Source organism: Strongylocentrotus purpuratus, unplaced genomic scaffold, assembly GCF_000002235.5.
Source record: "Strongylocentrotus purpuratus isolate Spur 01 unplaced genomic scaffold, Spur_5.0 spur5_scaffold_15, whole genome shotgun sequence".
Taxonomy (NCBI): Eukaryota; Metazoa; Echinodermata; class Echinoidea; order Camarodonta; family Strongylocentrotidae; genus Strongylocentrotus; species Strongylocentrotus purpuratus.
In genome coordinates this window covers 1,884,200-1,905,855 of record NW_022145600.1, presented here as the reverse complement: position 1 = coordinate 1,905,855, position 21,656 = coordinate 1,884,200, and the positions used below count along the sequence as shown (strand labels likewise).

The 21,656-nt window shown below is 36.5% G+C and overlaps 1 protein-coding gene across 1 annotated transcript; it reads left to right on the top strand.

Moving 5' to 3' along the window:
- Positions 1-1,387: 1,387 nt before the first annotated feature.
- LOC100893199 (monocarboxylate transporter 9) lies at positions 1,388-11,864 on the top strand. Its single transcript, XM_030986393.1, has 6 exons — positions 1,388-1,553; positions 5,600-5,896; positions 7,468-7,970; positions 8,255-8,480; positions 8,985-9,128; positions 11,590-11,864. The coding sequence occupies exons 1-6, from the start codon at positions 1,388-1,390 to the stop codon at positions 11,862-11,864; spliced, it is 1,611 nt and encodes a 536-aa protein (XP_030842253.1).
- The last annotated feature ends 9,792 nt before the right edge of the window (positions 11,865-21,656 follow it).

Here is a 21,656-nt window from a genome sequence, read left to right as displayed (position 1 = left end):
TAAAGAGGGCAAATCGCAAATTTTACTAAGGACACTCATCGTAGATAAAAAGGAGCACTTATATGAATGAAAAAAGGGCATACAAAGGAAATGAGGCACTTGCAATTGTCACAATATTGAAGAACACCTTTCAGATTTGAAAAGAGACTAATATAAGACGTGAAGAGGCACTTATCAGAGATGGTAAGGGACACTTTTTGTACCTGGCAAGGGGCCACTAATCTGAGATCAAAAGGGACACTTGAGAGAATGCAAAGGGGCACTTCTTACAAAGGAAAATAGGCACTTGTCAAGGAAAAGGGGCACCTATGATATTTTAAAAGAGGTGTCAGAAGGGGCATTTATGAGAAAGGGAAGGGGCTCTTATTAAAATATAAAAGGGGCATTTTTTATCAGAAGGAAAAAGGGCACTTATTAGACTGGAAAAGGGGGAATTTGTCGAAATAAAAAGGGCATTTATTAAAGATGAAAAGGAGCACTTATCAGAAGGGAAGGGGTACTTTTTACAAAAAAAGGGCACTTTTAAAAAATAAAATGGGCACCTCTCAGATTTGAATAGGACAATTATCATCGGTGAAGGGGGCAGTCAGGAGAGGTGGTAACAGGCAATATAAGAACGGGCACTTATTAGAAATAAGAAAGGGCACGTATCTGAAGTAAAAGAGGGCACCTATCCTAAGTATAAAAAGGGCACTTAAGGGGTACCTGAAAGAGTGGGGGGCACTGTGCCCTCCCCATGCCCCCGGCTCCGCCGGCTATGCTTTATATGTACGTTGACATGCAAGAGCTAGGCCGTATAATCACAATTAACTCATATCCTGCCATGAGACTGCTAGCGCGCTATTGTTATAGTGCTCTGTGCACGTGAGAGCGCTATCGATTGAATGCCACGTTCATGCTAGCGAGCCACCGCTACTCTGCTTTGTGCACGCAATGGCGCATATGTAATAACAGTCATTGTTCATGCCCATTGCACCGTGCTGAGTGCTTTTGCAGCACTATTGAAAGTACCATCGCGTGCATCAGATTATCGGCTTTGGATTACGCGTCTTTGTATACAACAGTCAGATAGGATTTTCTCGAGTAATTTAGTGATTTGTGATTTGTTTTTGTAAAGATTTAAATAACACGCGCTTGAACCAACCTTAAAATTAACTTGGCACACAGGAGATTTGTGGCTGGCACAATAGGAATTAGCACTGTGGCACTGAGTGCATTGTATGGGTGGCAGCTTGACTGTTATTACATATGCGCCCTTGCGTGCACAAAGCAGAGTAGCGGTGGCTCGCTAGCATAAACGTGGCATTCAATCGATAGCGCTCTCGCGTGCACAGAGCACTATAACAATAGCTATAAACGACCGTACATTATGGGCGCATGTACGAGGATGGAAACTTACTCAGACTTGTTGAAAGCTCTAGCATCAAACTGGGGATGGATGGTGGTGATGATGTCATGGATTCTGTTTATCGTCATATTCGGCATTATGTATTCATATGGGATTCTATTCGTCGAGTTTCAGGCTGAGTTTGAGAGCTCTGCGACACTCACGGGTAAGGTTTTCTTCTTTCCTTTTATACTTCTTTTAGTATATAGTAGTAGTTAACAGTATTGTATTATTATTACTATTATCGTTATTATTATTATTATCATAATTATTATTATTATTATTATTATTATTATTATTATCATTTTCATTATTATTTGTTATTATTAATGCTATTATTATCATTATCGTTATTTAACCTAGATCTTATATGCAACTATAGAGGCGGGTCTAATTAAGCCAAGGACGTACTTACACATTACAGAGGTGATGTCAACGTAATAATATACGCATATAAAGTTGGGGATACCCACAGATTACACTAGCCCTACCAGAACCTCCTGCTTGATCTTACGGCCCTGCTCTCCGGCCTGTCCGAAAGGCAGGTCAGGCCGGCCGGCTTTTATTATACTCGCAAGGTACCACCTGACCAGTCCCAATCACCCTTTATAACATACAGGTGCATGTGTTCATTCAGTATTGTCAATATTTTGCGTAAATGATGCGCTGTCCCTACACTGTAACATTTTTTAGCATTTGTTTACTTAAACATGTTTTTGTCCACACACAAATCCAAACACATACACTTACATATAGTGCTTAGGTAATAGTAGTCAAACAATTACAACACAGGTAAATTAGCACTTATTGTTAAACAATCAGTTTATCCGCTTGTTTAACAAACAGTTTTGTCTCTTAGTCTTACTGTACGTTAGATATTGAATGGTGTATCCGTTGTGAGATTGGTCAAGATAAGTGAGCATTTGTAGACACGCTACTGCTAACAGTTCACAAGCACTATTTTCAGAAGATATAGGCTAAATCGTTTGAGTAAAAGCACATACGAATAGGTCAACTGTTGTAAAATTGTAGGATGGCAATCTTTTGAACGGTGCTTAGAACTATTCAATTCAGAACTTTATTTCAGACTCAGCTGCACAAGGCAGAGGTAAACAAAAACATATGTTACATATAGATAGGGGAAAGAGCTGAGTATGAACACGATGAGTATAATCAGGCGCGGATCCACGGGCCGATTCTACCGGCCCGCCCCCCCCCAGCCTCCCAAACCGGTAAAAAATAGGATAGTAATTACGTAAATTTAACCTTTAATTTTTTTAGACGCCCCCCCCCCCCTGACCTGCCAGTGACACAAGTGCGGCATCAAAATATTTGTGCTTCTCTGACCGTACGCAAATGCCTAAAACCTCTGAGCTTCCTGGGGCTCCGCCCACTGAACCCCCACACTAATTTACGCTCGCTACCCTCTACGTGATCGTAAATACTTTAGCCCCCCCCCCCCACTTTGATAAACGTTCCGTGGGGCCTGTGTATATAATATATACGCATACAACACTGATAGCTAATAGATGTCAGTGGAATGTAAATCAAGATAAGTTAGGAAGTGATCACATCGCATAGAAATGCAAATCAATCTACATCCTGTAGAAGAAATACATGAAAGAGAATATACAAAACGAAACGAACCATATCTTAGTTACAAAAAAGCAGACTGGAAAGCATTTGAAACAATTATGCGACATAGAACTATCCAATATAACTCCAAATGAAAACACAGAAGAATACTACAACGAATTCATAAACGTCACAAAGAAAATTATGAAGGAAACCATACCAACAGTAACTAAAAACCATAAACCACACAATCCATGGTGGAATGAAGACTGCCAAAAGAGAATTAAAGAACGAAACAAAGCCAAAAATAAAGCCATCAAATACATGACGAAAGATTATCTCTACGAATACCTAAATAAGAAAGCCCTTACACAGAAAACAATAAGAGAAGCAAAAAGACAACATTGGAACAAATACTGCTCCAGGCTTTTTAAATTCACTCCGACTTCAGAAATTTGGAAAATGATAAAAAGATACAACAATATCTTACCAAAAAAAGAATGCTTACCAACACTAAAAGAAATAGATAAAGAATATATTACCGATCAGGAAAAGGTCAATAAGATAGCTGAAGATTAAAACATTACTGATGCTATATCGATCTTTAATAAGATCAATGCTAGACTACGGGTAACGGGATAACTCTCACTGTGGAATACAGGGAAACTAAATAGCGGACCTTCGCGCAAAACAAGCCCTAACTGAAGAGATACAAATAAATAACAAGTTATGTTTGTCTGAAATGAAAACAGTATTGAAAATAGAACTATACAAGAGTTGGGAAGAAAAATGGCAAAATTACAATAAAACAAACGTAAGACCTTTCAAACCAACAATTCAACATAACTTTGAGAGCACCCTTTTTAGAGACTGCGAAGTCATAATTCGCAGGCTCAGACTTTGCGACATAGGACTAAACGCAGACCCCTCAAAAATATGGGTATCCCAAACAACCCAACCTGGCCAAGCAAACAAAAATTGTAAATACTGTAACACCCCTGAAACAATAACACACTATTTGATGGAATGTCCAAATTATACAATAGAAAGAGCAATGCTGATAATGGAAAGTGATATAACGAGCCCAAACGAAATAATGAAACTCCTGAAATCAACAGAAAGTGCGACCCAGAGAGCACTGATCCGCTTCGTTCGTAGAACGAGGCATTTTGAGTGTTCCTTATATTTATTTATTTATTTTTTATTTTTTTTTTGCACATCGCACGACAATCAAATGCCCTAAGATGTTGATACCTACTTTGATAGAAAAATAAGGTTTTAAAAAATGGAAATCTGGATATCTGGATATCTACCCCAGAATCCTCTCACCGGCACCAGAGTTGCCTAGGCCAATGATGACCGAGAAGATTGCGGAATATACCGCGCCGGTCTGGTAGGAAGGTGCCTATTGCGGTGAAAAGTTTTCATGGACCAGTAGATCTGAGATTATATTATCCAAAAAAAAAAGGAGAGTATGAATTTACAAATAGTACCAAAAAAAAAAAAAAAAAAAAAAAAAGATGAAAGGCGTAAATATTCTAAAAAAAGATTGAAACGCCGATAATACCAAACAACAACAACAACTGATCTTTATGATGTCTTTAACGTGACATAACTTCTTCTCCACTTGCAAACGAGAAACAAAACAAGGTCATTAAAAGGGAATTAGCGACAACTAAAGATTGTGATTCAAATTCATGCAAATGTTTGGTTGAATAAGCACTGCTATTCACAAGAATCTTCTTTGTAAAAACAACTTTTACAAATCTCTGCCATGCTGACTGAGTTGAGACGTTCCATTCAATTCAAAATTCTCATTAAAGAATACACTTCTCCTAATCTGAAGGTGATCTTACAACACAGTGGCAGGATTGGGTGGCTGAGATTTGTAAAAGTCCTTTTTACAAAGAAGATTCTGGTGAAAAGCATTGCTTATTCAAAAAAATACTTGCATCAATTTGAATCACAATTATCATTTTGTCGCATGATCTTTTTATTAAATAACCTTGTTTTCTTTTTTTATTTTCAGGGGAGAAGAAGCTATGCCGCATTAAGAAATCAGTTGTATTATGCGTATATACATATGATAACAGAACAAAATGTTGATATCAGAATGTCATTTTAGAATACCTCTATATAAATACCCGATCTTATTGCGCTGATACCACGTTGTCTTTAGCCCGTATCAGTATTAGTATGAGCCAATATAAAGTTATTATTCTTTATTCAGTTCAGTATAATGCTTTTCCTCAAAAATACTCTCGCTATTTTGTTTAGTGGTCCTCCTCTCCAGCATCCCTCCCCCCCCCCCCCACGCTTTAATATTCACCTGCCGGCTGAGTCGGCGCAAAAATGTTCCCACAAAACTGGACCCCGCCCAAAAAACAAAAACAAAAAACAAAAAAATGTGCTCTTATCCACCCCCCGCTCCCCTCCCCCACCCCCCGCTCATTCCCCGTTCGCCGGCTGGCTGATTCGCCGCTAAATATTTTCTCAAGATTTCGGCCCCCCCCCCCTCTTGCCGCCGGCTGGATCCGCCCCTGGCAGTAGTAAATAGTGAAACCTGCTCCCCCCCCCCCGTCCTCTTTCTCTCTTAGTATTGTTGTTCCTTTCCTTTTTCTTCCAATTTCGATCAAGGTTGGGCAGGGTCAATACCCATAGGGCTCACTGTTCTCCTCGCCCCGCCCATGAACGTTATCATCGACCGTTTCGGCTACCGTCCCGTTGCCGTCATGTCTCTCGTCATCGCATCAACAGGGGTAGTGGCGACGTCTTTCGTACCCAACATGCTTCTCGTCTACGTCACATACAGCTTGATGTTTGGATGTGGGTCTGGAGCTATTTCCCTTGTCGTCATGAGTCTTGTCGTACATTACTTCCCATCAAAGAACTGTGTAAGAGCCTTGGCATTCACTCTCAGTGGCACTAGCATTGGTACATATAAACACCTTTATTATATTAATAACCTATATAGCCCAGGAGAATTAAGATTTCTTTAGAAGAAAGCAATTTCTAATCGTCAAAATGCTGGCGCCCCGTTTTGAATCGTCGGAAAGGGAAGAATTGAATAGACTAGTTCGCAATTTAAAAGTTCATGGTTAAAATGACCCGGAATATCCACTAATGTTTGAAACATTGAGAAGTCCAACTCTATGTATTTTAGAATAACTACTACAAAAGTTATGGATGTGCCCCATGAATACCATTTTGCCTGCCCTCTTGAGAATAATACTTCCACCTGTGTTTCATATAATGTGCAGTCGGTGCATGAATGGAAAATGATTACATAACCTTCATGGGGGCACCTATCCAGTAATCGTCTCGGTGGATTTACTATTCGGAACAACATATTAATGGCGTGCAGGCGCGTACGCAGGGGGGGGGGGGGTTTGGGGGGTTAAACCCCCCCCCCTTTGGAAATTTTTTGTGTGTAAACCCACCTAAAAAAAACCTAAAACCCCCCCCCCCCCCCCCCCCCCCCTTTTGAATTTTTTTTTTTTTTTTTTTTTTTTTTTTTAATTATTTAAAAAAAAAAAAAAAAAAAAAAGTTATTCCCATGGCAGACCTAAAAAAGGTGACCTTACCCCCCCCCCAACGGAGCAAAATGTCAAATTTCCAAATTTCGAGACCAAAAAAAAAAAAAAAAAGTGTCCTCTTACCCCCCCCCCCCCCCCCCCGCTTATTCAGCGGTTGGCTGAGTCGTTGCGAAATTTTCGGACCGATTTATAAATGTTAAAACCCCCCCCTTAAAAAATCCTGTGTACGCGCCTGATGGCGTGTATCGATCTCCCCATGCGCAGATTGTATCTACGAACTGGCGTATTGTAAGGGTGGGAAGTAGTTAGGAAAAATTAAATCAAGCGATTTTATTTGTTCAAAGAGAATTGAATTCAATGAAAGTTGGGCACAAGGATTATTGATTAGGCTTATCGATACTAAAATATTACATGCAGAATAACCTTTAGGTCAAAGGTCAGTAGTCAAATAAGTTGCACGAACTTAAAGATAAAGTTGAGTTATGGTCATGTGATTGCATTGTGAAAGAAACTGTGTAGAAGCGATTGGTAAAGGGTGCTGGTCATGTAGCACATAAGTATTGGTGTATTCTATGAGGTTTTGGAATCGTCACATAGTTTTCTTTTTGTTAAATGACCCAGTGTTGCTATAAGCCACTTTACACAGAATTATATATGAGACGACACAAACATGTGGCATGAAAGTATTTTACACAACCGAGCTCTTGCTGTTAGATGCACAGATGAACTTGTCATATTTTAAATATTTGAAGAGCCATCGTTTCAGGGCACGTTTATCTTTTATAAGATAATCTTTTGTACTATTGTTACAAGAATGAACAAGCTCACAAATTATTCTTCACATTTCCTAGAACTCAACCTTCTCTTTAACTTTGTATTAGACTTTGGATTATAATTTTTCTCGTTGGTAGAGGTCAAAACACAATAACAAGTAAAAGAAATATCCATTAATTGTTATGATATTCCCAGGCATGCTGTCCTTTGCACCATTTCTAAGATTACTCATTGATCGATTCGGATGGAGAACCACCCTTCGGATTATTGGCTCATTGTACTTCATCTTGGGCATCCCTTGCGTTGCAAGCTTCGTACCATCCTCACCTGATATAGCGCCCTCTGTAAAGGGCCAACAGACTGATGGAGATGGTCGTAGAATGAAGGATATTCAAACCTCGGTAGAAACACACGATGATTGTCCAAATCAGGATTCATCCACGCATAATAACGCAGGCGATAGTACTGATGAAAAGCATGGAGTCGTAGAAAAGTATTGTCCTGAGAAAGTTAGCTTGGATGGAGAAAAACCTAAAGATAGGCCTGTTATTTCAAGTAGTAGTCAGCACTCGTTGTATGAAGAGGATACCTCCCTGATGCATCGGCTGCGTCAAGCTATGACTTATCCAGAGCTATCGTTCATCAGTGTAGCTGTTATCATTAATGGGCTTGCAGATTGCTTCTATTACGTTAACATGGTGAGACATACACAAATACATACTAGCATGTCTAGCGCTATAAAATAGGAGACGGATTTTGTTTCTTCATAAGAATAATTTACTTCTTGGTGGAAAAAAACATAAGATCTTGATATATCGTAGTAGTGATCGAGAGATATCCACTATTAGACTTTTGCTCAATATAATTATGTTCTTATGGGCTTAAACATAATGTCCACACATGAAATCTTCCCAAGGAAAACAACGTTCTTTTAGAAATAAATATCCATATCAGACAGCATTATAATTTGTTCTTCTTTAAGGTTAGCTACATGGTATCTGTAGGGTTTACGGAGACGGATGGGGCACGTATCTTATCCGTCATTGGAGCGTCAACCGCCGTCGGTAAAATCACTCTCTCGTTCGTCAGTGAATGGCTCCCATTTCCGGTCTATTACGTCATGCTTATCGCCTCTGTGGTGAGCTGCGTAGTGATGTGCTGTTTTCTTGTCATCAAAAACCTCGCACTTATGTTCTGCCTAGCGGCTGGTAAAGAGTTCTTATTTGTAAAAGTCTTTCATAGGTGATTTTAGTCCCTTTTCCTCTCTTTGCCTCATCAGAGGATTTATTTGGTATACATGGTTTACATTCAAAGATACAATGTTATTTGAGTTTAAACACGCGTTAGACAGTGATTGCAGGGGTCTATACGCGCCACGTGAGAATGAAATCTTAAGAATGTGGCGATTCCAAGATGGCATTAAAATATTGGCGCGTTCGCTAATGATGTATATAGCTAGTGGTTCCAAACCTCAAAGTAAACAACTATTGAACTCTAGTTTTCAGGACTCACCCTTAATAATAATACAATATATAAATATATATATAAAGGTAGATCGAGTTTCCAAGTTTCCATCTGTCCAAATAGCAAATTATTAGAGGGCATACACTATGTCATACAAATATTTTGAGAAAATTAAAATAGCTTTTGTGTCCATCTGTCATGCACTTTCTTCTAACATAATCGATGATAACTCTCTTTCCTTTCAATAGTTATCGGTGGAGTAATGATAAGTACAACTGCAGTGGTGACTTATTCTATTCCTAGTACTTTTTTTGGTCCTGAACGCTCTCAACAGACCTGGCCTGTAATTCTTTTCTGCAATGGCGTCGGTCTAATGTGTGGCTCACTAGTCGGTAGGTTGAATGAGGGATTCCATAAATTCTCCGTCGACATTTTTGTCAAAGATTACTTGACCAATTTAGTTTATTACAACCCTGGTCCTAGAAAACTTGGACCTCAGAATAACTCCCTTCGTTAAGCCCGATTTTAAGCAAAGGTCTATCACCCAATGTCGGGGTTTTAAGTACAGAATGCGCCGCATGATTAAGGTTGTGATTGGAGTTTCGGTGAAAGATAAAACTAGTTTAGGTTTAGTGCTAGGGTTGGGATTAGGGTAAGTCGGGGGTTGAAATTGGGACCTTGGCTTGTCTTAGAAGTTGAGCAATAATCGTGAAATGCAGAACCTTAAAATGAATTATTTAAATAAATAGTAACCAAATTTAAGGAATGTCCAGCAAATTCCTTGTACAATGTTGTATTTGTAAACGTTTGCTTCGACCCAGTTGGAGATAACTGTAAATCCGAGTGACGGAATATCATAAATTTATTCAGAAGTAGAAGCGCTTGACACCAACTGTTGTCAAGTGTGATATCAATTGTGGTCAAAAATCTAAGACAAGATTATGTTAGATGCTGTTTGTAAGTGTCGGCTTGCATGGTGATGTAGATATACAGTAGACTTGCGGGTGCACCATGTGAGAGAGAGAGAGAGGGTTGAGGAGTCCTGAAAAGGCCTCTGACTCGGTAATATTTCTTGGGGGTGTGTAGTCCTGAAAATGACTGTTTGTTATCTTTCACATCTACATATTCTGAGATTTTCATGGTCGCAGCTACCATTATACGGCCGTAGGCGCTATTTGAAATTCATCAAAATTTACCGGGAGCACCGGTAAATTTTTATATTCAATTTTTCTCGAAAGCAGAAGTGTTTTAGAGACTAATTTTTCTAGTGCTTATAATACATCCACAGGGGCATCCAAATATATCCAAATTGTAAAGAATCACTATCCACCCAATTTTCAAAATTTCCCATAACTTTGTATTACCTTTAAGAAAGATTACCGAGTCAGAGTCCTTTTCAGGACTCCGCAACCCTCTCTATCTCTCTCTCTCTCTCTCACATGGTGCACCCGCAAGCCTACTGTATATAAGATTATGTTAGTTGTAGAAAATTGCTTCTGGGAATTAAATTTACTGTGTTAAGTAATTATGGCATTAGCAATAGGTATTGCAGCAGCAGCAGTAGAAGTAGTAGTAGTAGTACTATAAATAATTATAATGATCATGATGATAATATTAATTATTATCATTACGTATCGCCCACCCGGAGAGGGGCGCAGTTCTTGAAAAGGAAGACATTATAAAGAAAGGTGATGGCTAATTGCTAACTCATACCCTACCTGACATATAGCACTTAGCGTGCCATGCACTCTCTCCACACCGAGGGGTTAATGTTCTCTTGCACATGTGGCCAGTGGAAAGTTGTTGCTTGGGGGAGTAGGGATTATTCACCTTGATAAGAAGTTGTGTTCATACGGCTCGCACTGCCATATCCTGACAACACACTAGTATTGTACACATGGTGCGTCCACAATGGTGCGTCCACACTCCCTGTTACCATGGTACAGGAAGTTAAAGTTAATATAGACTTGAACAACTCATTTCGCTATTACAACTGTAACTGATTAAAACTAGAATATGTAACAATGTAATTTGGCGTAATACATAGTGACTGGCACATGTCCTTGGCTAAGAATATACATGTATATGCATGTAAGCAAAATGTAAATATACTGACAGCAATGAAGTATTGTTTTCTCGAAACTTACTTAAATGTTGTCTAAAACAAACAACATTAAAATCAATTTCACAAACTCGACAATAATTTCCTATCATTACTACAAATGATAACAATGTTATCATCAATTAAATTATCTCTTCCTATTACATATATTTCCACCCATAGTCAAAATATCATATAATCCAATATATATATATATATATATATATATATATAGACAAAGACCATCATGATATGATTATAGAAAAAGAGGAGCCATTCCTGGGGGGCGTTTCACAAAGACTTTTTTCAATAACAAATAACAAAAATCAGTGACCAATCTGCTGATAACCAATCAGAAGCAAATATTTCAGTAGCTTATAACACAAATTGTCATTTGTCACTGATGACAAGTTTTGTGTAACGCCCCTGGTATTTAGTTGTTGAATGAGGGCACTCTCGCAGAAGGGGGACTAACATGGAAGACGATGGAGCTAGATATAATCATGTCATTATTACATGTAGGCCTAAGTCAAAGATACCACCTAAAATGGGGGGGGGGGGATTCTGTGGGGCTCCGCACCAATAATAATTGTAACATTTGTAATAATAATAATAATAATAATAGTAAAAAAATTAATAATAATAATAATAATTATTATAATTATAATAATAATAAAGAGAAATCTACAGTAAAGATAATTAACAGTGGTGATGATGGCTTTTATATTTTCTGTAACATTCTTTCTCACTAGGCCAGTCTATTGATCGTACTGGATCATACAGAAGTACCATCTGGACTTTTATTGGATTGTACATTGTCGTTTGCTTACTTCTCATCGCAGCACCCCTCTACCAAAGGACATTTGCTCCCAAACGTTACGTCGTTCAAGAGTTACATCGAGTAAAGCACTTGGATATAAAGAAGAAGGGCGTTGAACAGGAAGATACCAGTGAAAAGTTTGCGGACATCTCAAAATTCAGTGGGACAAATTATGAAGTGGTATATGAACGCGTGTCAACGGTATAATAAGTGGCCTATATTTGTGTGCGCGACACCAATGGCAGAGAAGGCTTTTACCTGATATGCACGCCCACTTCCTTGCTTGATACCTACACCAACCAAGAGGATACTGACTCATGAAATTATACCAACTACCAAATAAATGGCTTTCCAGTACTGCTCGTATCTATTATTTCTCTTCGTTGAATCCTCTTATATGTCATTAATGTTTTCCCCACTCTTTAAACCTATTTATTATTACATGTACATTGCTATTGAAGCAATATTAATAATTTTCACAAAACCTTCCCCTCAGAAGGGCAACAACTTATTTTTGAAATTTGCGTTGAGATAATTATTGTCGTACAAAAGGTAATAGCAGAAAGTGAATGAAATCTTCCATCACCACACACATGTGGGATGGGAGCATCCATAAATGTGAATACATTTACTTGATTTACGACTTTGCATAGCTGAATAATTCACGTTATACAAGAAATGGCGATGCCCATTGTTGTGCTGAGTATTAAACTGTACATTATGCTAAGAATATCTTACTTTATATCTCTCCCAAACATTTTGTTGTGGAACCTTGTAGATTAGTGATTGTAAACGTTATACACAGTAGACTTTGTAATTGTAATTTTTAGAGTGTTATGCACTTAGAGAGCATATTATTATTTTGTTTTTCTTTTTAAATGTAAAGCGCTTTGAGCATGTTAATGTAAAGGCGCTATATAAATATCAATATGTATGTATTTATGTAGACAATGTAATTTTTTTTAATCACTTCTAATGTTCATTGTGTGAATATTTTTGTTATGTCTCTATGTACAACATTCGCCTTAATAAACAAAAGAAAAAGACATGCTTATGCAGAAAATTATTAGAGTTTAAAACTGGAAACTTGAAACTTGATTACATGTGCACTGTTGCTCATAAAGTTAGAATATTCATTTTAACTCCAATTTATGGAATTATTTTGACAATTATTTATTCCTAATAGATCTAGATAATAGTATACATTCTCAGATTTTATGAATAATAATTTACAAGTGTTTGTTGCACGAGTCACAAAAGGGTTTTCGTCCAAAAATATATTGTAATAAATCAAGGCAGATTTCCGTTCATAATTCGATTGAAAAATAAAGATTTTGTTTCCAGTGCACTCTACTATTAATTCTTCTATAAGGTATATGTCTCCCTCTCATGTTGGAATTACGTTTTGGATTTCTATAATAATTTTAATAATTATGATGGCATACAGAGAAACAAAATACATAGGTGAGAGAGGGTGAGCGTTGAAGGGGAAGACCAGTATTGGAAACGCCCCAATTTAAAAAAAAAATGAAATGAAAGCTTTTATTACCAATCATGTGAAAGAATAGGTTTTGACTAATACATGATAATAATTTTGTCGGGAAACCGCCTACTAAATGATATATTTGGTAAATTAGTTTATCTATTGGGCTGTGATAGATATAACGCACGTGTCGCACACGTGTGCGTTGTCCTATGTACATCTTTCTGTGTACGGTGCTTGTAACTTTACCAAGACTGGGCCAAATTCTTATCATTTTGATGATTCCAGAACCTTGCAGCACACACCCATATTTATATGCTAGATGATCAACCTTTTCTGATCGATTCCACAATTTCACAATGCAATCGCATGACCAGAACTGATCTTTATCTTTAAAGAGAGAGGGAGAGAGACATACATACAGACAGAGAGACAGAGAGACAGGCAGGCAGACAGAAGCAATTATTTTTGTGCACTCAATATTTCTACCTCCACAAGTGGAGTGGTCTATAATATGGCATAATCTTCAAAGCGATTCGTCAGTATGGCGTTACTTAGCAACAAGAATGTATTTAATTCATGATGTATTTAGCAGGTGAACGGAGTTATTAATCAATCAGAAGGGAATGGGAGAGGGGTCCTTTGGGTGTGGGAAAATACTTTGAAAGATAACGCAGTATATATTTTGGTAACAAAGTAAAATATAATGTATTCGCAACAATCGTACGATGATGAATGGTTTGATAAAAAAGGATAAAAAAGGGTAAACTGAAAGTGAAAGTGAAAGAAATGTAGAACTATTTTTGACAGGTTGATTACGGGAGCTCAGGGGAGGATCTAGAGGGTAAGGGGGGGGGGGGGGTTAACCACGCACCCCCCCCCCCCCCTTGGGCTTGCACAAAAAAGTATGATTTTTTTTTTTTATGTCAGGGCAATTCTTATTTTAGTACTTTATACTCCCCCCCCCCCAAAAAAAATATATATATTGGACGGCACTTTTCTTAATTTTCTAGTGGGGGGGGGGCGAATTGAAAACAAAAAAAAATAAGTGCCCACAACCCCCCCCCCCCCTCCCCTTGGTAAAAATCTAGATCCGCCCTTGGTGCTTATAAGAACGTGATGACAAGTAAGGAACCCTATATTAAAGGTGATACAAAGTTTTGGTATGGGGTCATGAATTTGGTCCAAATGAACAGCATATGCGATCCTACAATATTCAGTGATCATTGTCGCGGTTGAAATCGAGTCTAAAGTTATGAAATTGTAAATAATAAAACTCTTTATGTTGTATAGCTACCTCTCAATGTCAAGATATTGATTAGGCTATAAACAATGTTTCTTGACTAAAATCGACCGATTAGCTATTTCCGTTTGGAAATTATATATCACAACTACATATTCTAAGATTTTCATGGTCGCAGCTACCATTGTACGGTCGTAGGCGCTATTTGAAATAAATCAAAATTTACCAGGAGCACCGGTAAATTTTTATATTCAATTTTTCTCGAAAGCAGAAGTGTTTTAGGGCCTAAATTTTCTAGTGCTTAATGCATCCACAGGGGCATCCAAATATATAAAAAAAAAAAATTGTAAAAAGTTACTTTCCACCCAATTTTCAAAATTTCCCATAACTTTTTATTACCTTTAAGTGAGGAAAGGAGAGGAGAATAATGCCTCAATTTATTTTAGGAAAACGTAAGCAAAATTGTCATATCTATAAACGAATGAATATTCTCTACATTAACGAAAGACAAAAATAATCAACTCACATAACAATCGCCAGCTTATTGAATTAGCGAAATGAAATGTTAAACAATTAAAAAAGAAAAGAAGAATTTTCTCAATTCAATTTCAAATTGGCAGAAGAGCTAATGCCATCAATGCACGCGTTTCATATGTTAATCTGTTTAAATTTAAAAGTGTATCGCATTTTCTTCCTTAAGCAGAGCTCAACAATATTTTGTTTACGTTATCTGTGCTCAATATAGTAGTTAGTACTGGAAGGCCTACATTTCCCAGGTGTCATTTGAATATTCTCAGCTGCATTTTACATGTACTCTACAAAATCAAACATAATTTTGAATATTCCCAGCTGCATTTTACACGTACGCTACGAAAAAAAACATAATTTTGAATATTCTCAGCTGCTTTTTGCATGTACTCTACGAAAACAACCAACATTTTTAATAATGCTCAGCTCCTTGCTAACTGCACCGATTCCTTGTTTAGTTCGTTGTCACACATACTTAAATTTCGAAAACCGGGAACCGCTGTTTCTATTACCTACAGCTTAACATTTGTAATGTATCAATAAAATCATATTTGAAAGGAAAATAATAGGGGAAGTATACTTACCATTTAGCAATACAAATAAGATGTTGCAAACAACATCAGTCGTGTAGTTAGTTTGACGACACATGCTCCCCGTCAATTCCCTCAGTATTTATTTCCGACACTATTTGAATCTCTCATACTATAACCAACTGTATATATAAACCTTGCCTAAAACCTTTATGCTGCCCTATAACCCGAACCTTATACTTGACGAAATAAAGCTTTTTCGTGTCATTTGTAGATGTTGGTGATACACTCCAACGCGGCGTCAAATGCCCTGGTGTATATTTCCGATACGAAGCGAACTTAGCTCTTATCTTAAAAACTTACCTAAAATTCCAATGCAGCCCTAACCCTAACTAAACTGGAAAAAATAAAGCCCATGTCAAATATCACTGGACCACACATCTGGTCACCCGACTGGTAAACACACGAAGAGTAACGACAGAAAAAAATTCTAAAATCCCAAAGGTTGAGAACATAGCGGACTGTGTTCTTTATCAGACGCGTCCTATTTTCAAAATGGGGTATAGGAGAAAATAATGAAAACATAATCCACAGGTTGGTGGTCAAATCCCCTTCCGCTAAGGGATTAATTGGCAACGAGCACATTAATTATCAAAAGATTATTTGGTATACACAGCCATTTAAAAGTTCACCAACCAGGCAATAATTTCGATTTACACAACACCGTGAAGTAGGCGAGAGTGTATGATATATATATATATATATACAGTGCGTCCCAGATTAATCGAAACCGAGAATTATCGATGTTTTATCATAACTTAATCACAATTACAATTGATAAATGACACATATTTTAAAAGCGTAGATCCTCCTCTTTTATTTGATGCAACTCATAATCATGCATATTCCATGCATGAGTGATTAAAATCAATTTGAAGAGAAGAAGCCGAAAAGTCGTTTGGCGGGCGATATCTGAATTTCAAGGAGAAAATCAAATTTCTAGAAATGTGAGTTTCTGCCCTTTCATATGACACCTCATTCAGGAAAAATGAGCTAGGAATAACAAAGTTCTGTTTGTTTAAAGTAATGCTTGCATTTCCATAATTTGATTAAACGAATTCGTTTTCACTGGCTGCCTGCCGTATCAGCAAACGAACTTCACAAAAGACTTAACTCCGTTTCGTTGACAATCAGCCGTAGACGAAAGACTTCATGCATGGCTAATTGTCAACGGAACGGAGTTAAGTCTTTTGTCGATTCTGCTTTTTGCTACGGCAGGCAGCCAGTGAAAACGAATTTGTTCGCTAAAATTATGAAAATGTTAGGGCTACTTTAAACAAACAGAACTTTGTCATTCCTTGCTCATTTTTCCTGATTGAGGTGTCTTATAAAAGGGGATGCAGGAACTCAACTTTCTAGAAATGTGATTTTCTCTTTGAAATTCAGATATCGCCCGCCAAACGACTTTTCGGTTTCCTCTCTTCAAATTGCTTTTAATCACTCATGCGTGAAATATGCATCATAATGAGTTGCATCAAATGAAAGAGAAGGATCTAAGCTTCCCAAATATGTGTCATTTATTAATTATAAATGTGATTAAGTTATGATGAAACATCAATAAATCTCGGTTTCATTTTTTCTGGGACGCACTGTATATATAAATGTATATCCATATACAGATATACTAAATTATCCATACCCTTTGTAAATATGATCTTTTTGTGTTTTTTCGTAATTCGATAATGAAATCTCCATTGGTTGAATAAGGGCTTTTATTGTAAACTTTTAGATGTAATCTTGCATATGCCACAATCACGAGAAACATCAATCGGGACAAATCAAGTTTTCGCATATAAAAAAGTTAAGAGTAAAAACTTGGTAAAGGTATGACAAATTTAGTTGTTAACTGTATATATATATATATATATATATATATAATATATAAAAAAAAAATATAAGTTAAATATATGTATATTTATTTATATATATTTTATATATGTTAAACTTGTCTAGTTACTATTTTGTATGATCGAGCAGAATACAAGGTTGTATTATTTAAATACCTCATACCATCATCTTCATTTACTCTTCCATTCATATTAAGTTATTGTAAACATACCGAGTATTTCTTCCTTTACTGTGTGTCGTTCTCTCTCTCTCTCTCTCTCTCCCTCTCTTTCCTTCACAACATTGACCTTTGTTTAGCCCGAACTTGTTTGCGTCTCACTCAGTCTGGGACATTTTTTCTTGCCCAGCTTTCTCTCTCTCTCTCTCTCTCTCTCTCTCTTTCTCTTTATGTGCGTGTACGCATAATCCTTTAGTGCGAATAGAAATATATTTTGTTAGAAAGCGAGACTAATCCCTATTATATCCTGCATCAAAATTTTTTTTTTTTTTTTTTTTATTGTTGAAAGCTCTTCACGTGACCAAAAATAAACATAATATTTTTCCAACAGTGCTATATACGGCTCCCAAGCCGGAAGTAGTACCTCAACTAGAAGTACTGTGTTAAATTGTTAATTTTGTTCATATTTAATTAAAACATCAATTTAAAAAGAAATTTGAAAAATACATTTTTGATGCAGGATATAAAAACAAATGTACCCTGTCTTCTTTTCGGGGTACTGGTTAAAACTTTATGAGCCTTAGTGACTACAATAGTACCATTTGCGTCCCTCAGCAAATAGTACTATTGTAGTCACTTTTTGCCCATAGTTTCAACCAGAACCTCTCAACACAGTGTATACTGTATATGAATGTAGGTGTAGGTTGAATGAGCACAGGTGTAATACATCAAGGAAAACTGAAGGAGTAAATCGTCAACTACCAAATTTAAGTAGTTAAACACTGATAGAATTTTAAACCGCCCGATGTAGAGATGTACATATACAAGACTACATTAAAAAGATATGATTAGCAGCTCAAAGACATTAAATGAAAACAAATGTCACAATTGTTCAGTTTTAAGCGGTTTATTTTTTGTTCTATTTTCTTCAAACAGGAAATTCAGCAAAAAACACAATAAATAATGATCCTTCGTATATACAAAATATACGCATCCTGTCCCCATGAAATGCGCCAAGGCGAAAAAGAAGGAGTACGCCAATATACATCAATATAATTTTTTTTCCAAGTTCCGTCGAAAAAAAATTGCCCCAAAGGAAACGTTTTAGCCTTTTTTTCTTAATTAGTTATTTTATATTTGTATTTTTTTTTTAACTATCTGTTTGGACATGCTGATTCCAGCAGATTTTTTTCCTCTTCTTTACAACAATTGTCATGCTTTTCATATTTTGATTGACTTCTCTGGTTGATAAATGAAAGTGTCCTTCACGCATGTAATCCAAAGGAAGAATTAATCCCCAATATTGTCATATCACTTAACTGGCAATATTTTCATTGAATTGGTCTTAAGCCCCTTGCCTAGCCTAAATTATTTTTTCCTCGAAGCTCAATTAATCACAAGCTTAATCACATTCATACTAGACGAAAGTGGTGAAATCAAGGCTTTACGCAGTTTTGACAACTGAAGCAATTCTTTCTATTAAGGCAATAAATCACACTTATATTATTGCGATGAAATCATACAGAAATCTAAATAAAAATACCAGTCAGAGAAGGAATACGAGTTTTAAACTCGTTAATCTCGTACAGAAATAAAAAATTTATTTTGATGAAATTTTCTCTTTTTTTTTAAACTTTACATTGAAGTATCTATTTTGTGTAGACCCTTTTTTTCCTACGCAATTTTCAAACAATTAACGTGTCTATTCGTAAGAGTATGCGTCATTTCTGTCACAGTTTCCAAGATATCTAAGTAAGAACAAAAAATTCCAGCTACATCTTACCAGATGAAAGATTACGCAATGCTTTTTGTTTGTTTTACTAGTGGCCCGATTGATATGTACAAATGCATTTAGATAAGGCGGACCACCATCTTAAAAAATGAGTAGGTATAAGTCCCTTAAAGTTTTAGAAATTAAAGGCATTGTTTAATAATGTTTCCAGTTTTACAAATCTGGGTTTGCATGGCCCAACTGTAGATATGGTGGAATTTTGAAGCCCTTAACAAAACGGTACAAACCGGTACAAACTAACGGTGGATATCATCACAATATTGATTCTGAAATTTGTTGGTTACTCTCTTCACTCGCTCTCAAAATTCAAAAGCATTGAAATTGATATTTAACATTGGCCTCCTGACAAACATGTACCAATGCTCATTTAAACAGAATTGTAACAAGTGCCATTGCTCCGTCGACATAAAAAGAAACATAATTTGTTCAAAATACGTTCGTTGGAGTTAACAAAACCTAAGACTAGTCCATGTGGAATATATTCCGCTATAATCAATTACAAATGAAAGCGAATTTTATTGAATTGTTGATAATTACGCAGTTTTTTTAGAGTGTACATTTTAGTAACTAAATAATTACTTTATAACTGCAAACCTTACATAATAATTTGTTCATACGAACTGAGAAAAAGTCAGTGAAAATATAACGAACAACCAGTTTTGTTTCTTTTTCAAAATTTCTTAAATTGTAGCGTTAAACTATGACTTAAGTAAATCTTTTTCTTTTATCATTAATAATAATAATAATAATATTTAATTTTTATATAGCGCTTAATACAAATGTCTCTAAGCGCTATGATGGTAGTATAATTATATGCTCATCTGCTCATCTTTCGCGTTTCTCTTCGTTGATATATTACGTTCATAAATTAAACCACATTACAGGTATTTATATACCGCATCCTGGCAAACTATAACAATCAAACCTTTGCATTTCCTTTTCATAAGATTCAATGAATTAAAATATTGATAAAGATATTATTCAAAGAGAAAATCGAGGATTTGATTTCGATTACTAATTTCCTTTATGGTATTTTTAGTTTGAATTTGCCTCAATTTCAGAGAGGCTCGTAATATAAGCATCCATCACGCTGGGAGAATGAGTTAGAACTAGCCCCATCTTTTGTTTCAGCGTTCAGCTCGCATTTACCATCTCTGTAATTGAATGACATGCATCCGGGTTCCTTTTCGCATTCAGCGGCGCAATGCAGTCTATCCTTCATATATACTGTCTTCATTACGTGATCTGAAAGACAGTAGTCAATCATAGGGCTTCCATTGTTGTCTTTTGCCATTGAGTAGAATCCTGATCGGTTTCGATCTTTGGCTTGTTGTGGGGGCGGAGAAGGTGTTGTATCAGGTAACGGGTCAACTGTATAGAAGTACCAAAAAATAACAAGTAAAAACAAATGCCTAAAAAGCAAATGAAATTACGTCGTTCATATTAACACAAAAACATATCAAGGGCGATTATCAAAGGTATAAATGTATATGATATCATACTCATAAAAGACAAAACATTTGATCAAAGACCCAACTTTGACAGAATAGTCGAATCTCTTAATCTCTCAGCATTTACTAGCCAACCCATCAGTGTAATAAAGATATATCTGTGAATGGGTTGATATCTAATTTCGAAAAATGAAATTCGCATTTCGTGATGATGAATTATGTAATCATATCAAGTTTCAATTCAAAACAATACAATGTGACTTTTACAATCTGAAATGGACGAGCCATGACCAACATCGAACCTGTATAATTCTTTCAATTTGGTTCTTCTTAATTGTTGATCAAATATTGCAGTCTCACTGACTAATTAATAGGTCACAATGAAGGACGCAGTACGGGGTTCGAATCCCTGCCCCGGCATAAATTTCCTTGGGCATATTAAGTTACATTAGCCACTCTTCACCCACGTGTGATAAATAGTGCCATATAAGTGTCATCACTAATACTATTACTTAGTAGAAGAAGTAGATAAGAGTTTGTGTAAATAATTAATTGGTTTCAGTCTGTATTTGTCCCATAAACATTTATATAAAGGGTTTTGCCAATGCGGTTCTCATTGGACATGATACAACGAGATGTATATTGAAAATCTAGTGGTCGACATTTAACATATCATAACACAACAAAATTTTGACCCTTTTATGTATTTTTATATAATGATAATTGAGCGACTTTGGGCAGGTAAAATGTATCGGGCAATTTTACGCCCTATACATTACCAATTATAGAATAGAGAACATAATCTAAATAAAAACACCATTATTCTTGATACTTAATCTGATCTAGGCTATGGAAGCAGTGGCGGATCCAGGGGCGGGGCCCGGCCCCTTTCCCCCCCCCCCCTTGA

Coding starts and splice junctions, on each gene's coding strand:
- LOC100893199 (XM_030986393.1), top strand. CDS start 1,388: ATGGAAACTTACTCAGACTTGTTGAAAGCTCTAGCATCAAACTGGGGA. Junction 7,971..8,254: donor GCTTCTATTACGTTAACATG/GTGAGACATACA, acceptor TTCTTCTTTAAG/GTTAGCTACATGGTATCTGT. Junction 9,129..11,589: donor AATGTGTGGCTCACTAGTCG/GTAGGTTGAATG, acceptor CTTTCTCACTAG/GCCAGTCTATTGATCGTACT.